Genomic DNA, 15,539 nt, shown 5'->3' with positions numbered 1-15,539 from the left:
CTTTAAGTCACAACGTTGTACTACTAGGAAGTGACTTTATTCTAAAGGTGAGTTATGTCCCCATTTTCCTCGCCTTTTTATTTATAAATAACTATAGAAGGGAAAATTGAGCAAAATCGAATATTCCAATTAGCCATGGCTAATTGGGAATATTACATCTGCGCAGTTGCATCAACCTATGCAGTACTGCATCCCACAACTTGGAATTGCATCTCTCTTGCTATATGGGCAACTGTTGTCTGGAAGATGGACTCTCCTAGCCTCTGGGCTGTCATTGTGGCTTTTGGCACTGAATCACTACTTCTCCCCAGCAAAATACGGATTCCCCTTTGAAGCACTGCGCTGCCTCTGCGTGGCTCTGCACAGCTTCTTTACGACACTCACTTCCTCTTTGCAATGCACTTAGTGGAACAGTAAAATCTTCCTTTGTCCTTACTATTCTTGCCCCTCTCTCATTGCTTCGAGCTCACTAGCTCTCTCTCCGACAACTTAGCACTGCGACTCTGGAGTTTGATTTGGCAGTAATTTCGAACTGCTGGTGGGTCAAGTGTGTTCTCCAAAGCCCCATCGAGTTTCTTCTTATAATCTCTCATTGAGACATCGACGACCAAGATTAAAACATAATTGATGGCTAAGATTAACTAGAACTAGATCCATGTCTTCTTACAGAAGATTCTCACCTATGTTGCATGAACTTCAAAGAACCCAATGTTTCAGGCCATACCCATACCTGAAACTTGGCGGAAACTCAGTGGAAACTCGACCATCATGTAATCATGTATTAGAGTTAATATAGACTTGCTTTTCCTTTTAAATTGTCATCTATGGGTCTTATTCCCTTTTTTCTTGCAAGATAATGTGTTATTCACTTATTTATTTATATATACATATATGACATTTTGGCCGACATTTCCATTTTTGGGAGGTAACATTTATAAACATACCCGTTTCGGAAATTTTGAAACGTTTCGGTGTTTCGTGCAACTTAGATTCTCACCATGACTTAATTAATACCCTTTAATTAATCAAATTTCCTAAGTTTGACCTAGGAAACATTAAAAAACGATTAATTATTCTAATTAAGTCGTCTCTAGGTGGAATTTCCATAAATACTTTTTGGGTTTTGGAGAATACATATATTCTAGCCTCTCCACCAAATTTTGTGCCTAGAACACATCCAATGCTACAAAAACTAACAAAACTTCCTTCGGATCGCTGTCTCTGCCCCTCACTCACTCTGCTTCGATCTCTGGCTCCCCAGCGATTGCTGCTGCTCTTTGGAAATCGACTTTCCTAGAAAATCGAACTACATAAATATCTTCTCCAAGTGCCCATCAACTTCCTCTTATAATCAACTGTTGGAGCACCAACGACCAGGATTGAAACCTAATCAATGGTTAGGATCATCTTAGAGTCAATCCGTGTGAGTTTTTAGATGATTCACACCTTGACTTAATTAATTCTGATTAATTAACCATATTCCCTAAGTTTAGACTTAGGAAATATTTAAAAACTAGTTATTAATCTAATTAAGTCACTTCTAGGTGGAATCTCCAAAAACGATTTCTTGATTTTGGAGATTTCATGTATTCTAGCCTTTCCACCAAATTTCGTGGTTAGAACACATCCGCTGCTATAGAAACTAACATTCTCAAAGTAGTGGGATGTGTTTGTCCAAGTGATCGATGGGTGACAAGACCTACCTGATTGGGATCGTCTGTGGAGCAATTTCACTCAGGAAAAGCTTAGGTTGAACCTTGTTAGCATCAATAGTAGTAAAAGTTAGAAGCATGAGGATGACAAAAATGTTGCTCTTGTCGATAAGGGCAAAGCCAAGAAGGACTCAAGCAAAGGGCCTAACTCCAAGAGAGAGAAGAAAAAGAAAGACTTGAGTAAAATAAAGTGTTTTGGATGCGGTCAACATGGAAACTATGATAGTCAATGTCTGAGCAAGAAAAAGGTTGATAAGAAGAAGAAGCAAAAGGCAAAAGCTCCAATGGATACTGATTAATTGTCTTCAAGACTAGAAGACGATTTTGCTCTCATAGCTTGCCTATCTAGCCCGACCACCATAGGGGTGTGGTATATTGATAGTGGGGTGTCGTGTGACATGATGGGCATTAGAGAGTATCTCTCCAGCTACAAAGCATAGGAAATAGGCTTCCAAATTCAAATGGGAAACAAGTCCAAGTGTACTCCAATTGGGAGAGGCATAGTCACATTTCAGAGCGAGTTAGGCAAGTATTCGTGTTACAGATGTTTTGCATGTGCCAGGTTTGGGAATGAAACTGATTTTAGTTTTTTCTCTTTAGGATAAGGGGTATGGCATATACTTTTGAGGTAAGAAGGTGCACATAAAACACCAAGATTGGAAGTCAATAAAGGAGATTGGGGTGAGAAGCGACACATTGTACAAGTTGCAGTTGGATGCTCCAAAGGCATTAGTTAGCAGCAACAATAACAGAGATATGGGAGAGCTATGGCATAGGAGGATGGGTCATATCCATCATGGAGCACTTAAGTTGCTCAGAGAGACCATGATAGGTGTTCCAGAGGTGAGTATGAAACATGATGATATGTGTAAAGGGTGTGTACTTGGGAAGTTCGCAAAGGAAACATTTCTAAGGAGTGACAATAGAGGCAAGGGTGTTCTAGACTTGATACATTATGATATTTGTGGTCGATTGTCCATTATGTCTCTTAGGGGCTATGCGTATTGTGTGACCTTTATTAATGACTTCTCCAGGAAGACTTGGATTTAATTTTTGAAAACACAGGACAAAGTCTTTAGTCACTTCTAAGAGTTTAAGGCTCTTGTGGAGAATATCATAGGAAAGAAGATTAAGGTTCTTCGTATAAATAATGGGGCTGAGTACATTTAGAAAGGCTTCAAGGATTTCTAGACAAATATAGGAATCAAGAGGGAATGGGCAACTTCATACAACTTGTAGCAGAATGGGGTTGCAGAAAGAAAGAACAAAACAATAGTTGGACCAGTGAGGGCCATGCTATATGATCAGGGTACCCGTAAGTATCTTTGGTCAGAGGCATGTAGCAAAACAATTTTTATTCAGAATAAGGTCCCAGACAAGGTGTTGGGGAAGATGATACCTAAGGAGGCATTTACAGGAAAGAAGCCAGAAGTCAGACATTTCAGTATTTTTGGTGGTACCGCATATTGTCATGTTCTAGATGAAAAGCGCACCAAACTAGATGCAACTGTAGAGAAGAGATATTTTGTTGGGTACAACGAAACGTCTAAGATATACAAAATCTATATTCCAGAGAGTAGGAACATCATTATGAGGTAGGATGTAAAGTTCCAAGAGGAGAAAGCGTTCTGGAGATCTCGCAAGTTGTCAACAGTTGATTAGAGTTAGCAACCAATAGCTTCAAGGGTTAAACAAGAATCTCAGGCTCAGGGAACGAGTACCAATATAGTGACTAGTATGGGCATAGGTACAGGTGGTGAGGAGAGTTTGTAGCATATGGAGCTACAACAAGATGAGGAGATTGAAGCTCCATGTTAGTTTTTGTAGCGGCGGATAGATGTTCTAGTCTCAATTTGTCTGTAAGAGAACACGAGTTCTCCAAAAACCCAGAAAACGTCTCGTGAGATAAGCTTGCAAAATGTCTCAGTTAAATTAATTGATCAAGAATTAAAAATTGCTCAAGTCTAACTTAGGAAAATTGATTAATTAATGAGAATTAATACAGGATGATCGAGAATGCTCTAGAGATTCATGTGGATTGAGTCTAAGATGATCTTAGCCATTGATGAGGATCTAATCATGGCCGTTGAAGCTCCAACGAAAGATTATAAGAGCAGATTGATGGAATGAGGAGAGACACAAGAGGGAGAGCGAATTATCCAAGCAATGTGAATTTCCCAATATATAGTGATTCAGTGAGGGAAGAATTCTAGCCAGTGGAGGAGCATCAGTGATTGAGGGAGCAACTGAGTGAATTTTGAAGAAATTTCCCAGCGATTTTCCAGTGTCGAAGAGGTAGGAAACAAGGAGGTTGAATTATTCTATTGAAAAGGCATTTAGGCAGTGCGAGTGAGCCTGAAACCTAGCGCGTGTGCTGCACATGGAGTCGATTCAGTTGCCGAAGGCTAGGAGGCCACCTAGAAGGTAGAGTGAGTCAATTCCAGAGGCAGAGGGAGGCTAGACAGCCTAGTTGGAGGCAATTTCAGGGGCTGTCCAGACTTGCGCATGCCAACAGTGCAAGTAGGCCAGTCGATTTGTAGAGGGAGAAAAGTTTCTGTCATAAATTTTGCTAGATTATTTGCTGGAGGATTCCCAGTTGGGCATCTAGATTATTGTACTCAAATATTTACTACTAAATAATAATATAAGCCCTCATTTGTTGCACCAGTTTTCACTTCAGGGTTTTTTTGGGGACATTAGTCCAAAATAACTGTGTTGATTGTGTGCATGAATTTCTCAGTTCCAGTTTAATTTTCTGCAATGTATTTATTTTGTTGTGAAGAATTGAAGTGTGATATAATCAATATTAATCATGAAATCAATAAACTACTAATCAATTAGGAAAATAAATTCCAGTAGCTGCAGTTCAAGGAATTTTCACGTCATATCAGAGCGTGTTTGATCAAATTTGAAGCTCAGTGGCAAGAAGAAGAGATCGTGTGTGATGTTCCTCTTTCTGGTGTTCCTTATATGTAATGTTCCAAAATAGGAAAAACAATGATATGCAAGCAAATAGCAAATTTACACCACAGAAAATTTTAAAACAATTTAGTAAACACCAAGAACAATAAAAAATATGGAAGTAGCTGAGCCATTTTATTATAACTGGTGCAAGAGTACAAATATATGAAAGGAATACACTTGGGCTTGCCTTTTTTGGCAAGCGGAGCAATTCCTAGGTGAAGCAATGATAACCCAGAAATTGTCCAACTACTGCTCTGTGATGCCCCAACAAATATGCACTGTCTATTGCAAAGATATGGTTGAAAACCCCAACTTCGGTGCTCAAAAAATTCTGCAAATTTATTTATGAGGTCCTTGTCAAAAACCCAGAAAAACCCAGAAATGATTTGGCCTGATTTTGACCTTCCAAAAGACCCCCGAAAAACACTGTGTAGTCCCCAACAATTTTGCACTGTCTGTTGCAAAGATATCACTGAAAACCCCATCTTTGTTGCTCAGAAAATTTTGCAAATTTATATCTGGGGTCCTTGTCCAAAACCCAGAAATGGTTTGGCCTGGTTTTGACCTTCCAAAATCGACCCCCAAAAGGTCCTACGCCCTCCAAATCTATTGAAGCACACTGCCTGCTAATACACTAACAAAATCCTCCCCAGACACTCTTGAAATGTAGCAATCAACTCCACCAATACTTCCCTTATTTCTCCCGGCAAGAAATAGCCCCAATGGCTGAAACTCTATCTCCCACGTATGCCCAGTTTCTCTCTTCTGCGCTAGCCATAGAGTCTGCAAAATCATTCCTGAATATTGCTGCCACTTCTAGCCGTCAAACTCATCCAATAGCCAACAAATCTATTGAGCCTTCTTCCCCTAATTTCTCTCGGCAACAACCCTCTGAAAGAATGCTGCAATGGCCATACTAGATCCACTACTGCATCCTCCAGAAATATGCACTGTTGGGGCGAACTGAATACAAATGCTGGAAATCTCTCTACAAATCTCCTTCGGATGATAATGGATGAACCTCTCTAGGGTGGCACTCGAAGTACCCCGAAGAAAGGGTGAGTTCTCTGATTGGAAAACTCTTGCTAAACGACAAGTGACTCTGCTAAACAACTCGAACAACAGAATCAAATTCGATAAGCCAAGAATGCCAAATGAAGTGTGTTGCCTTCCTTTTATAACTTTCATGGAGCCTTTCTTCTCACCTTTTCCCGCCTTTTCTTCCCTCATGCATTTCAAATCATTGGTTTAGGGAGTGCGTATTTCTTATGTGGGTGGTCCCCACATATCATTAACAAAACAAAATAATATAAAATTAACTTGCCTCTAACTCCTAAGTCTTCTATCAAAAATCAAATGGGCCTTGTCTTCGCCAAAATTGGCCCCCAAAATGTAGAAATAAATCCTGCCCCAAAATAATTTAGGAAGGGACATTAGATTATAGCATGGTTATGATGGACTTTTGGGGTTGGACGCAGATAGGTCACAGGTGCAGGTTTACGTCATCTGTGGGCCCATGGGCTTTTGGACATGTTTTATGGGGTCTGGAGGAGTTCACTTAACATATTCCATCATTAGGATTGATTCCACACATCTTGCTTCTTGTTCCATTACATTATGATAATTCTTGTAAAATGGGGTTATTATTGTACCTAACTCAATTAATTTACGCTTAAGGTGGCATTCTCTAAGGAATACTTGACAAAACACCTTATAGTGTAATAGCTCGTTGGAATCGAAACGAGAAGATCTATAGGATGGGATGGTTAGAAGTGATCTTCAGTTGACTAAGGAGGCATGGTGACCAATTTACCATTTTCCCACATTAAAAAGATATTTTAATTGAAATAAGAAAAGGGAAATGTGCTCAATGATTAAAATAATAATATAATAAGAGGTTCTATAGGGGTCCATAAAATCTATAAAAAGAGGAAATGGAGGCCAACATCTTGGATTTGATCTTTCTTCTTGTATGAGAGGTTAGAGAACTAGGTTCTCTACTTCATTTGTAGCCCCATGATAGAAACCCTTGGGTGATTCGGTGAGATTGGGCGAGTACCCATCTCCCATGGGTGAATTCATCTCGAATTCATAGGAGAGCTTGGCAATGCGATTCATGTCAGCGTAGAGGGTCTATGTAGTGTAGCAGATTATCTTGGAGGCCAACTTCTAGTTTCAACTATTATCAGTTTATCTGCATGTAATCCTGTTTCATATAATAATAAAGCTGAGATTGTTTCCATTTTATTGTGTACTTGTTTGCCGCATACTGATTGCTTATTTTACATGTTTTGTTAAATTTATGAGGATTTGATTGTGAAGATTTTGTTTAAAAGGCATTTCAGGAAAATACTCGTAATTCCGCATTCGGGATATTACAGTGGTATCAGAGCTGGTTTTCCTGCCAGCCTGTTGGTTTCCTTATCAGAATTGTTGGGTCAAATTTATCAATCGCTGAAGAAGTCAAAGTCGTTATTGTGTCGAAGTAGAATTCTTTGGCCAAATTTCTTATGTAGAGCATATTGTTTTTAAATTTTTGTACGAGTTAGGGTTTGAGAGACTGCTAGAGTTGAGTTTGTTTATCAGGGCTAGATTCAAGGCCGAGATTAGATGTTCAACTTCATGCATGACAGAGGTCAATCCAGTAAGCTAACTAGAGGTTAGAAAACAGATTATTGCCGAGAGGCCAATGAATTATTGAGTTAGGTCAAACAGGGACCAAATCACCAGAATGCAGTCAAATCCCTGATGCTGACTGTATCTTGCGAATGAGTAGGTCCTATATGTCAAGATCAAGTGATTAAAAGTGCGAGTCTATGCGTATAGAGGTGGGCAAATTTCAAAATTAATTTACACGAGGATTCCTGTTTGGTAGCCGAGTTTTTTTTGGGTGCCAGATCTTATAAATCTTGTCGACGACATCATTGTATGAGAACGAAGTGTAACATCTTCCACAGGCTACGTCTAGTGTTTGTGGTTCATGGTGCGGGCCACAGGGGGACAAAATTGACAGGATGGTCGGCTAAATGGAGCAGCGGGACCCACCCATGTAACGTGATCTGTTTTGTTAATCGAAATCGCATAAGAAGAGGTCGTGACTGAATGGTAGTATTTTTCATAAATAGCTCCTTATTCCACAAATTCCAAATCGAGCCTTGGTGGGCAGATTATGGACTATGTTCACGTGCATAAAGACGAAGGGAAATCATATTCGAGTGTAATGTTCCCAACTTAAACAAACAGTGATATATAAAGCAAAAATGATTCTCAACACAGAAAATTTTAACAAACAATACATGCTCATAAAAACTCGAGAAGTAGAACTAGCTGAGCCATTTTATTAATCAATGAATGAAAGCACCTTGGCTTGCTTCAATGGCAAGCGTGACAAAATCCAGGTGATGAGACAATGATGTCAAGTACTGGAAAATGTTTGCTCCTCTAATGCTCTGTGCTGCCTAGGAAACTACACTGCTGGCTGGAAAGGAACTGCAAGAAACTCCACTTTTGCTGCTCGGAAAATGCTACAAATTCAGCCCCAAGCTCGTCAACCAAAACCCACTAAAACGCAGAAAGGGTTTGTCCTGGTTTTGACCCGGGAAATTCGGTCTCCCAAGAGCCACGCCTTCCTCCAACTGCTAAAGTGTATGGCCTGCCTGTATCTCCAGAATAAGCCCTCCAAAACACACCAAAATGGCTAAGAAAATCTTCCCTGAACTTCCCGTTATCTCTCCCAGTAAATACTCGCTCCACAACTAACCCACGAATTCCCCACGTGTGTCGAGTGATGAATTCCTGCGCTAGTCCTGAGTGTTGGCAATCACGTTGCTCCCAAACAGAAATATCTAGCTCCCAAAATCCTCCTAAAGGCTAGTCTTCCCCTGTACTTCCTTCTCCAAAACTCCTCTGGCAATTGCTAATGGAAATATACAATGTTAAACAAAGCAAACATAGCAAAAACTCATATAAAAATCTTCAGTGTTGATTTTGGGGTAGCATCGCATGTGCTCTAGCTCTGAAATTTTGTGGAGTGGCTAGAATACATAAGATCTCCAAGGCCCAACATTTATTTGGAGACATTCCACCCGGATTGTAAGTTATAATACTTTTAATGGGGTTCTTAAGTCTAAACTTAGGAAAATAAAAATATTAATGGGTATTAGTAAAAATATGGGTGAGAAGCTTCTAAAAGGCGAGGATCAAGTCTGTTTTAATCTTAGCCGTTGATTAGTGACTTAATCTCGACTGTTGATTCATTAACAAGAAAAGTAGAAGAGGAGGCTTGAGGGTCAGTGGGAGATACACCAAGTGATCAAATCAGTTCGATTTTTTTGGGGGGTGGTTTGCTAAGAAAATCGAACTAGTGATGTGAGTTGCAGTGAGAGGGGCAGAAGCAGAGATTTGGATCGGAAAGGAGTTTCGAGCCAAAGAGTACCAGGCAGAGAGGCAGCAGTAGCATCAGAGAGGTAGCGCAGAGGCCTATGTAGCCCAAGAAGGGGCTCACGCAGTGCTGACGCAGGCTAAGAGGATCTCTTGCAGTGGCAGTATAGGATAATCGTCAGAAGTTCGAGATTTTGTTGGAGAAACGAGGTTTTGAGTTGGGAGGGCTGAACTACAGTCTTCTTGCCGCAAATCAATCAACAGAAGGGGTGACGCAGTCTCCTAGAGGCAAGATGCTGGCCCAAGAAGGGATTGCGTTGGGATTTCACAATGCTTGCTAGAGTCAAGCCACTTAGTGGATCAATTGTGACTTGGAGAACGAGGTAAACCCTCGTATGTATTTCTTGTTGCCGAGATTTCTCTGAAAGGTTAGCCCATGTAAGAGGCAACCTGTTGTGCTCAGATTCTGCTTGCTTAATACTACAAACCCTCTATCTGCTGCACCGGTTTCCCGCATTGGGTTTTTTCGGGGACGTGTTGTCCAAAAATAACGGTGTCCCTTGTGTGTTTGTCTCATATTTGTTTCAGTTTATGATCTGTATGTTAGTGTAGTTTGTAGTAGTGTTTTTCATCACTATTTATAAATTAAATAACTTGTTGAATGTAATAACAAGTAGGAGATGATAAAATAGTGATTGCAGTAGGATTTCTGATGTGTAGATTCAGAAATTTTCACATACAACACATTTAACAACCAGAAATCTCCATGAACTGTGTTGATTTGAGCCATCTTATTAATAAATAAGAGGGTACAATGTGGTGTTGGAAAGAGTGCACTTGGATTTGCTCAAGGCAAGCCAGTTAAGCCCAAATGAACAACAAGAAATCCCTCTCAAATCTGTTGCACTCTCTCCTAGCTCTACGTTGAAACTACCCGGAAAATATGTTGCTGGCTGCAAAGAACTGTAGCTAGGGCCTCCTCAGGTGCTTAGAAAATTCTGGGAAATAAACCTTGGGCTCTCCACCAATAATCTACAAAAACCCACAAAGGAATTGGCCAAATTTCGACCTTGGAATTTCGGCCCAATTTTCCCCTAGCTCTTTTAGTTGTTGGCCGAGTTGGGACCCCTGTTTGACCTCTCAAATCTGTCCAGAAAATCCTGCTAAATTAATCCTGGTCTCTCCTCAATAAACCCAGAAAAACCCAGAGAGGGTTTGTCCTAGTTTTGACGCTCCAAAATTGACCCCCAAATGCTTGGCCCTCCTCCACAAGCAGAGGATGTAACTTGTAGCAAATGCTATGTTTGTTGCTCCGCCAAAAAGCTGGAAAATCCACCACAACACTTCCCTGAACTTCACCTCAAGTTTCAGCCCCTAGCTCCCTTCACTCCACAACATCCAAGCGTGCCTCCTCCAAGCGCTGCGCAGTCCTCGTATTGTTGTTGTCAATTCTCTCCCCAAAACTCACAGTCCCTGCTGCTGGTATACACTGGTCTAGGTAGGACCCCCTCCTTGGGCTAGCACTAAAGTCTACCGAAGCAAGGGTTGAGATCTCTGCTCGGAGACACTCGTATGCTAAGCAACACTGCAAACTTGGCTTCAACTCAAGCATGCTATGTCGAAGACACAATTTCTGAATAGATGAATGAATGACCAAAATGAGTGCCTCTTGCTTTATTTATAATTCGTGGCCCCTTCTCTCCTTGTGGTCCCCACTTTCTCTCTCTCCTAATTCGCACTCCCTTCTCTTTCCTCTCTCCTCCAAGAGTGCGAGTTCCCTCTTTGGGTCAAATTTCTCTTTCTTGTGGTCCCCACTTCCACTAGAGCCACAATATTCTCTTTTCCTCCTAAGTCCCGGTGCCGGAATTGCGTTCTCTCCCCAAACTCATTTCTAATGCTGAAAATCAAAATTGGGGATATTACATTTTACATATGCAAACTAGGGGTCTATGCTTGCCATGATGAACAACTTATAAACGATATCTATTTTCTATACTATCATTACGCTTAATGGGGATGCAACAATTAAATCATGCTCTGATCATATTCTTCAAATCCACAGAAGAAATTGGTTTTACATCACAACTCATAATGAATTTGTTGTTCATAGTTGATATGGTAAGTTACAACTTTTGCTTGGTAGTGAATCCTCTATTCTTTATCTCTTCATATTTATGAAAGGGAAATGGAATATTGAAGTTAGCTATAGCACATTGGACCATGTCAAAAAAATATGCATCTATGCATATTAATCAATGTTATTGTCTTACAAGTGTCCTTTTCAGTGGATGCTGGAGTTCCAGTGGGTCTTCCATATTGTGTCTTGTTTATTCTGTTCTTTATACAAGCTCTTAGCTGGGTGGTTCTTTTCTGAGGACCTAATTTTAAAGACTATTTCTTGCAATGTTAGGCAAATGTCTCTTTTCCAATAGGTTGATAATGCCACTTCTTCATATGATGTGCAATTTCATTGCATAATATTTTGTATATTATGAAAATAATGTATACCCACATATTCTAAGAATATATGCTCTTTGTTTTTGTATTTGAATATCTGAATTCAAAATCTCAGGTCAAATGTACAGGTATGAATATGTCTTCAGCCTGATTCGGGATTTTCCTCATTTGGACTTCACCATAAATGGGGGCATTACCACTCTGCATCAGGTTAAGTGATATTCTAAATAAAATTACATTTTTCTTATTATTTTCATTATAAATTATTACATTTCCCATTGATTATGCATATCTCAAGCGTCTCCCATTTAAAACATTTTATAGAATTACGTCAAGGAAAAGACATTGAAATTCTTGGTAATCTTTTGACTAAGAGAAATTTTCAAGGAAACTGTCCATTACAATGCGTTTGTTCCTATACTTATGTTGGATGCCAATTCTTTCATGAAACTTAAAATATATCAGAATTCATTTATTCAACTTCCATTACTTCTGAGCTCAAGAAGATGGGAACATATCTACCTTAAAGATAAGTGTAAACAGGGAATCAACAACACCTCCATTCTATATGGCTAAAAATGTAAAATTGTAGTTGCGTTGAGAGGAGAGATAAGATAAAATAATTTTATTGATATCTGACAAGTGACAGAAAAGTAGGTCAATGGGACTGAAGAATACAGCTAGTATGAGTACAATGTGGGAAACCTTGGAAAATGCCAAAAATAAAATAAGAAAAACAAATGCCAAAAAAAGAAGAAAAGAAGCCTGCATGGGTGCAGCTATAGAACACATGTATAAAACCATGACAAAGGTACAGAGTTATAAAATACTAAGTTTGTGCAAAACTGCAAAAGTGGACAACTCAAGAGCCCGTTCAAATAGAAAGAGTGAGAGAAAGAGATCTGACAATGAAGCCAATGGTGTCAAGGTCTCCTAAGTCTGATGTTCGAGGGAAAGGGATGCATTTTGGGCACTACTTTGTTGTCAAAGTACTCTGGAACCGTCAAGGGTTCCAGTTGTATGATCCCTGGGAGGATGTATGTAATATTCCCCTTTGTAAAGTGGCTCCAACTACAGACTTTTCTGAGTTAATGAAGTTTATTTCCAGAGAACTGTTTAGTCAAGCAGTTTGATGACAGGGCACTGTAGGTGTAATTCCTTGTTTGTTTGCCATTAGTTAAAGTACAGAGCTGAATAGTTGCTTAAGCAAATGACACCATTCAAAGGAATGACACATCATAATATTTACCACTTGAAATATGAGAGTTATATCACTGAAACTATTAACCTTCCAGCATAGGAAAAAAACTAAGATTTACACACATAAATATCAGCACTTTAGCAGTGATTATATGGTTATTTGAGTGGCAATATGATGCACAAGAAATAGGAGAAGAACCTGGTATACAGTATCTACCAAAGAAGTACGAATAACACAGTTCTCTTGAGGAAACACTTCAGCACCTTTGGCACCAGGATATGCTGCCCATATGCAAACTGGAGCAGAACAATTTGAGGCAGAAAGGGAGTTTTGAAGTTTTCATTAAGAGCAATTATTAATATTACAAGGCCACTGTAATTCTTGCACCTGGGACTCACATTTACCAACAAATGCCACTGAAAGATAGCCTTAGAGTACTTCCCTTTGTAGACAGTGATGGAGAAATATAAGTCTGCCACAGAAAATGGCAAGTCTGCCTCAAGAATAATAATGTGGCCTGCTGATAGATGAGTTCTGTAACCAACTGTTTGCACTACCAGAATTCGGCCCTCTCACATCATGCAATATTTTGGCCTTATCAACTTGCTACTGGTGCCAAATTAAGTCGTCCTCTATGACTTTAGTATGAGAACTGGCCTCCAAACTCTACGCAAATCAATCCTGATTGGAGGCAGCTCAGGGCTTTAGGAATTTATCTCTGCAATCACAAGGAGACCACTTCAGAATTTTGCTCATCAATCTAGTGCTCAACACCTTGGAAGGATAATTGCATTTGATCCTTGGTATTGGAGAAATAGGCCAGCAAAAGCAAATATTGATGCCCACAACCTCCTGCAGAAAATTATGATCAGATCTCTAGAATAATCAAATAACCAGACCACATGAGCACCAATGGAAGATTTGAAGTAATCTTCTTTAAGGCTAACTAGGGTGGCACTCGAATTCCACCGAAGATAGCTTTGAGTTTCGCTTGAAACTCTTGAAATTCGCTTGAGTTTCTTTTCAATGTCAAGTAGAAAATGATAGAATAGGATGAATTGCAATTGAGTCCCTCCCCTATTTATAATTCTCCATTGAGCCTCCTTCTAGCTTGTAGATTCTCCTTTTTTCCTATTATTTTATTTGTGGGGCCCATTCTCCACTTTTGCTGCTATTTGAATAAAATAATAATTTTCCGCCATTCCAATAAAATAATAATTTTCCTCCCTTCTCCAGTAAAATATTAATTTGTCGCCGTTCTATTAAAATAAGCATTTGTTTTCCTTCTCAATAAAATATTATTTTGCCGCTATCCCATTAAAATAATAGTTTCTCCTTTCACAAAATAATATATCCCCTTTTTAATATTTCTAAAATTTTGCAAAATTCCTAAGTGATTTTGCATGCACAAAATTTGGGAATATCACAGTCCTCCCTGCGAAAAATTGCTTGTCCTCAAGCAATATTACCATGTGCTTCTACACCTCACGCTAGGGTCCCAAATGTGCCTACAAAATCCTTTTGTACATAAGTATCGTATTGTCTTGGTCTTATTAAATTTTGCCCTGTTGTCACTCCCTGCTATATTGCTGAACAACCCTCCATAGCATGGATCTTCCTCCATAAATGTCCCTGGGTCCCAAGGCCATATTTTGGAGATAGACCACCCCATGTGTATACTTCCCACTAGCATTGCTGGCTGAATCTATAATATGGCTACCCGATATAGTAATGGATCCTGGTGTTTCTATAGTCAGAACCTCAAATGTTACAGGCTGACCTTGGATTCCAATTGCCTTCTCTTGAGCTGGTGGAATGCCATTGTGCTAATTTTAGATTAACATGTTCTTTGCTTATGAGAGATACTTCAATATTCTATATTAGCCCATTCATAATTCATTAGTAATCACTAGAATCATTATCATATTGATAGAAACTGAAGAAAGAACATATGCAACAAAGGCAGAAGACAAGCCAAGACAAGAGGACACAATAATATGGCTCAAGCCAGGGAAAAAACCCAAGATGGGGAAAACCCTTGAACAATTCTTCTTATTATCAATATCAAATGTTCAGCAGAGGGAGAGTACAATACTTTAAAGTCAAAATGACTTGTCAACGAGGAGATCCAATGTCACTGCCCTACACAAGTAGAAGGCCTAATCAATAGGCTGAAATTTATGCATTCTGTCACAAAGATCAGATGGTACCTTCCTGAAGCGAGATCTGGTTAGGGCTTCTTGTAAAACGCTGTTGTCCTACTTAACTGTTCCAAAAACCCTTCATCTCAACTGCGGCTTACTTTGGTCAACATGATGGTATCCTTCGCTGGTTGAACAGAACCCTGGACATGTATCTTGGCATCTTTATTAGGGTGAATGCCTACAGCCCCTTTTTGAAGCAATGGATCTGTAATGCTGCCTTACTTTGGTGGGAGATTCTGCCTCTTATTGTCCACAAGCCAGTCCTCAAATTCGGCCCACCTTTCAGCTATTGAAATGAGACCTTCAATGATGATTTTGCCCATACAAAACAGACCAGATTTCTCCTTAAGATCAGTGACTACCCTATGTGAAGCATTTCGGCCTAGCTGCAGAAGAAGAACCCAAAAACAAGACAGTCCTTTGTCCTCATTGAGCACGGTTGCCTCAGACATACATTGGAGACCTTTTGGATGATACAAATGAGGTGGGAGGATACCTATATATATACAAATAGACATGACTATTTGTCCTTATAGAGGTGAGGCTGACCTTGACACTTAGAGGCAAATTTGAATTTCATATTTTCAATTTTCCCGCCATGATAAGGTCATGACTTTTAGA

General features: G+C 39.6%; 1 protein-coding gene across 2 annotated transcripts in view; it reads left to right on the top strand.

The window, feature by feature from the left end:
- Window positions 1-15,539, top strand: part of LOC149153873 (uncharacterized) — a 428,780-nt gene that overhangs the window by 274,573 nt on the left and 138,668 nt on the right. For both annotated transcript variants that reach the window (XM_089440030.1, XM_089440031.1), the window contains one exon: window positions 11,642-11,723. In XM_089440030.1, the coding sequence (XP_089296156.1) occupies window positions 11,642-11,723 (82 nt within the window). The remainder of the gene's footprint in view (window positions 1-11,641; window positions 11,724-15,539) is intronic.

The sequence above is a fragment of the Pinus tabuliformis genome, chromosome 9, assembly GCF_031772625.1.
Source record: "Pinus tabuliformis cultivar Carrire ecotype Pingquan chromosome 9, CPIR1, whole genome shotgun sequence".
Classification (NCBI taxonomy): domain Eukaryota; kingdom Viridiplantae; phylum Streptophyta; class Pinopsida; order Pinales; family Pinaceae; genus Pinus; species Pinus tabuliformis.
The sequence above is the reverse complement of the archived record's forward strand: the minus strand, read 5'-3'. Positions and strand labels throughout refer to the sequence as shown.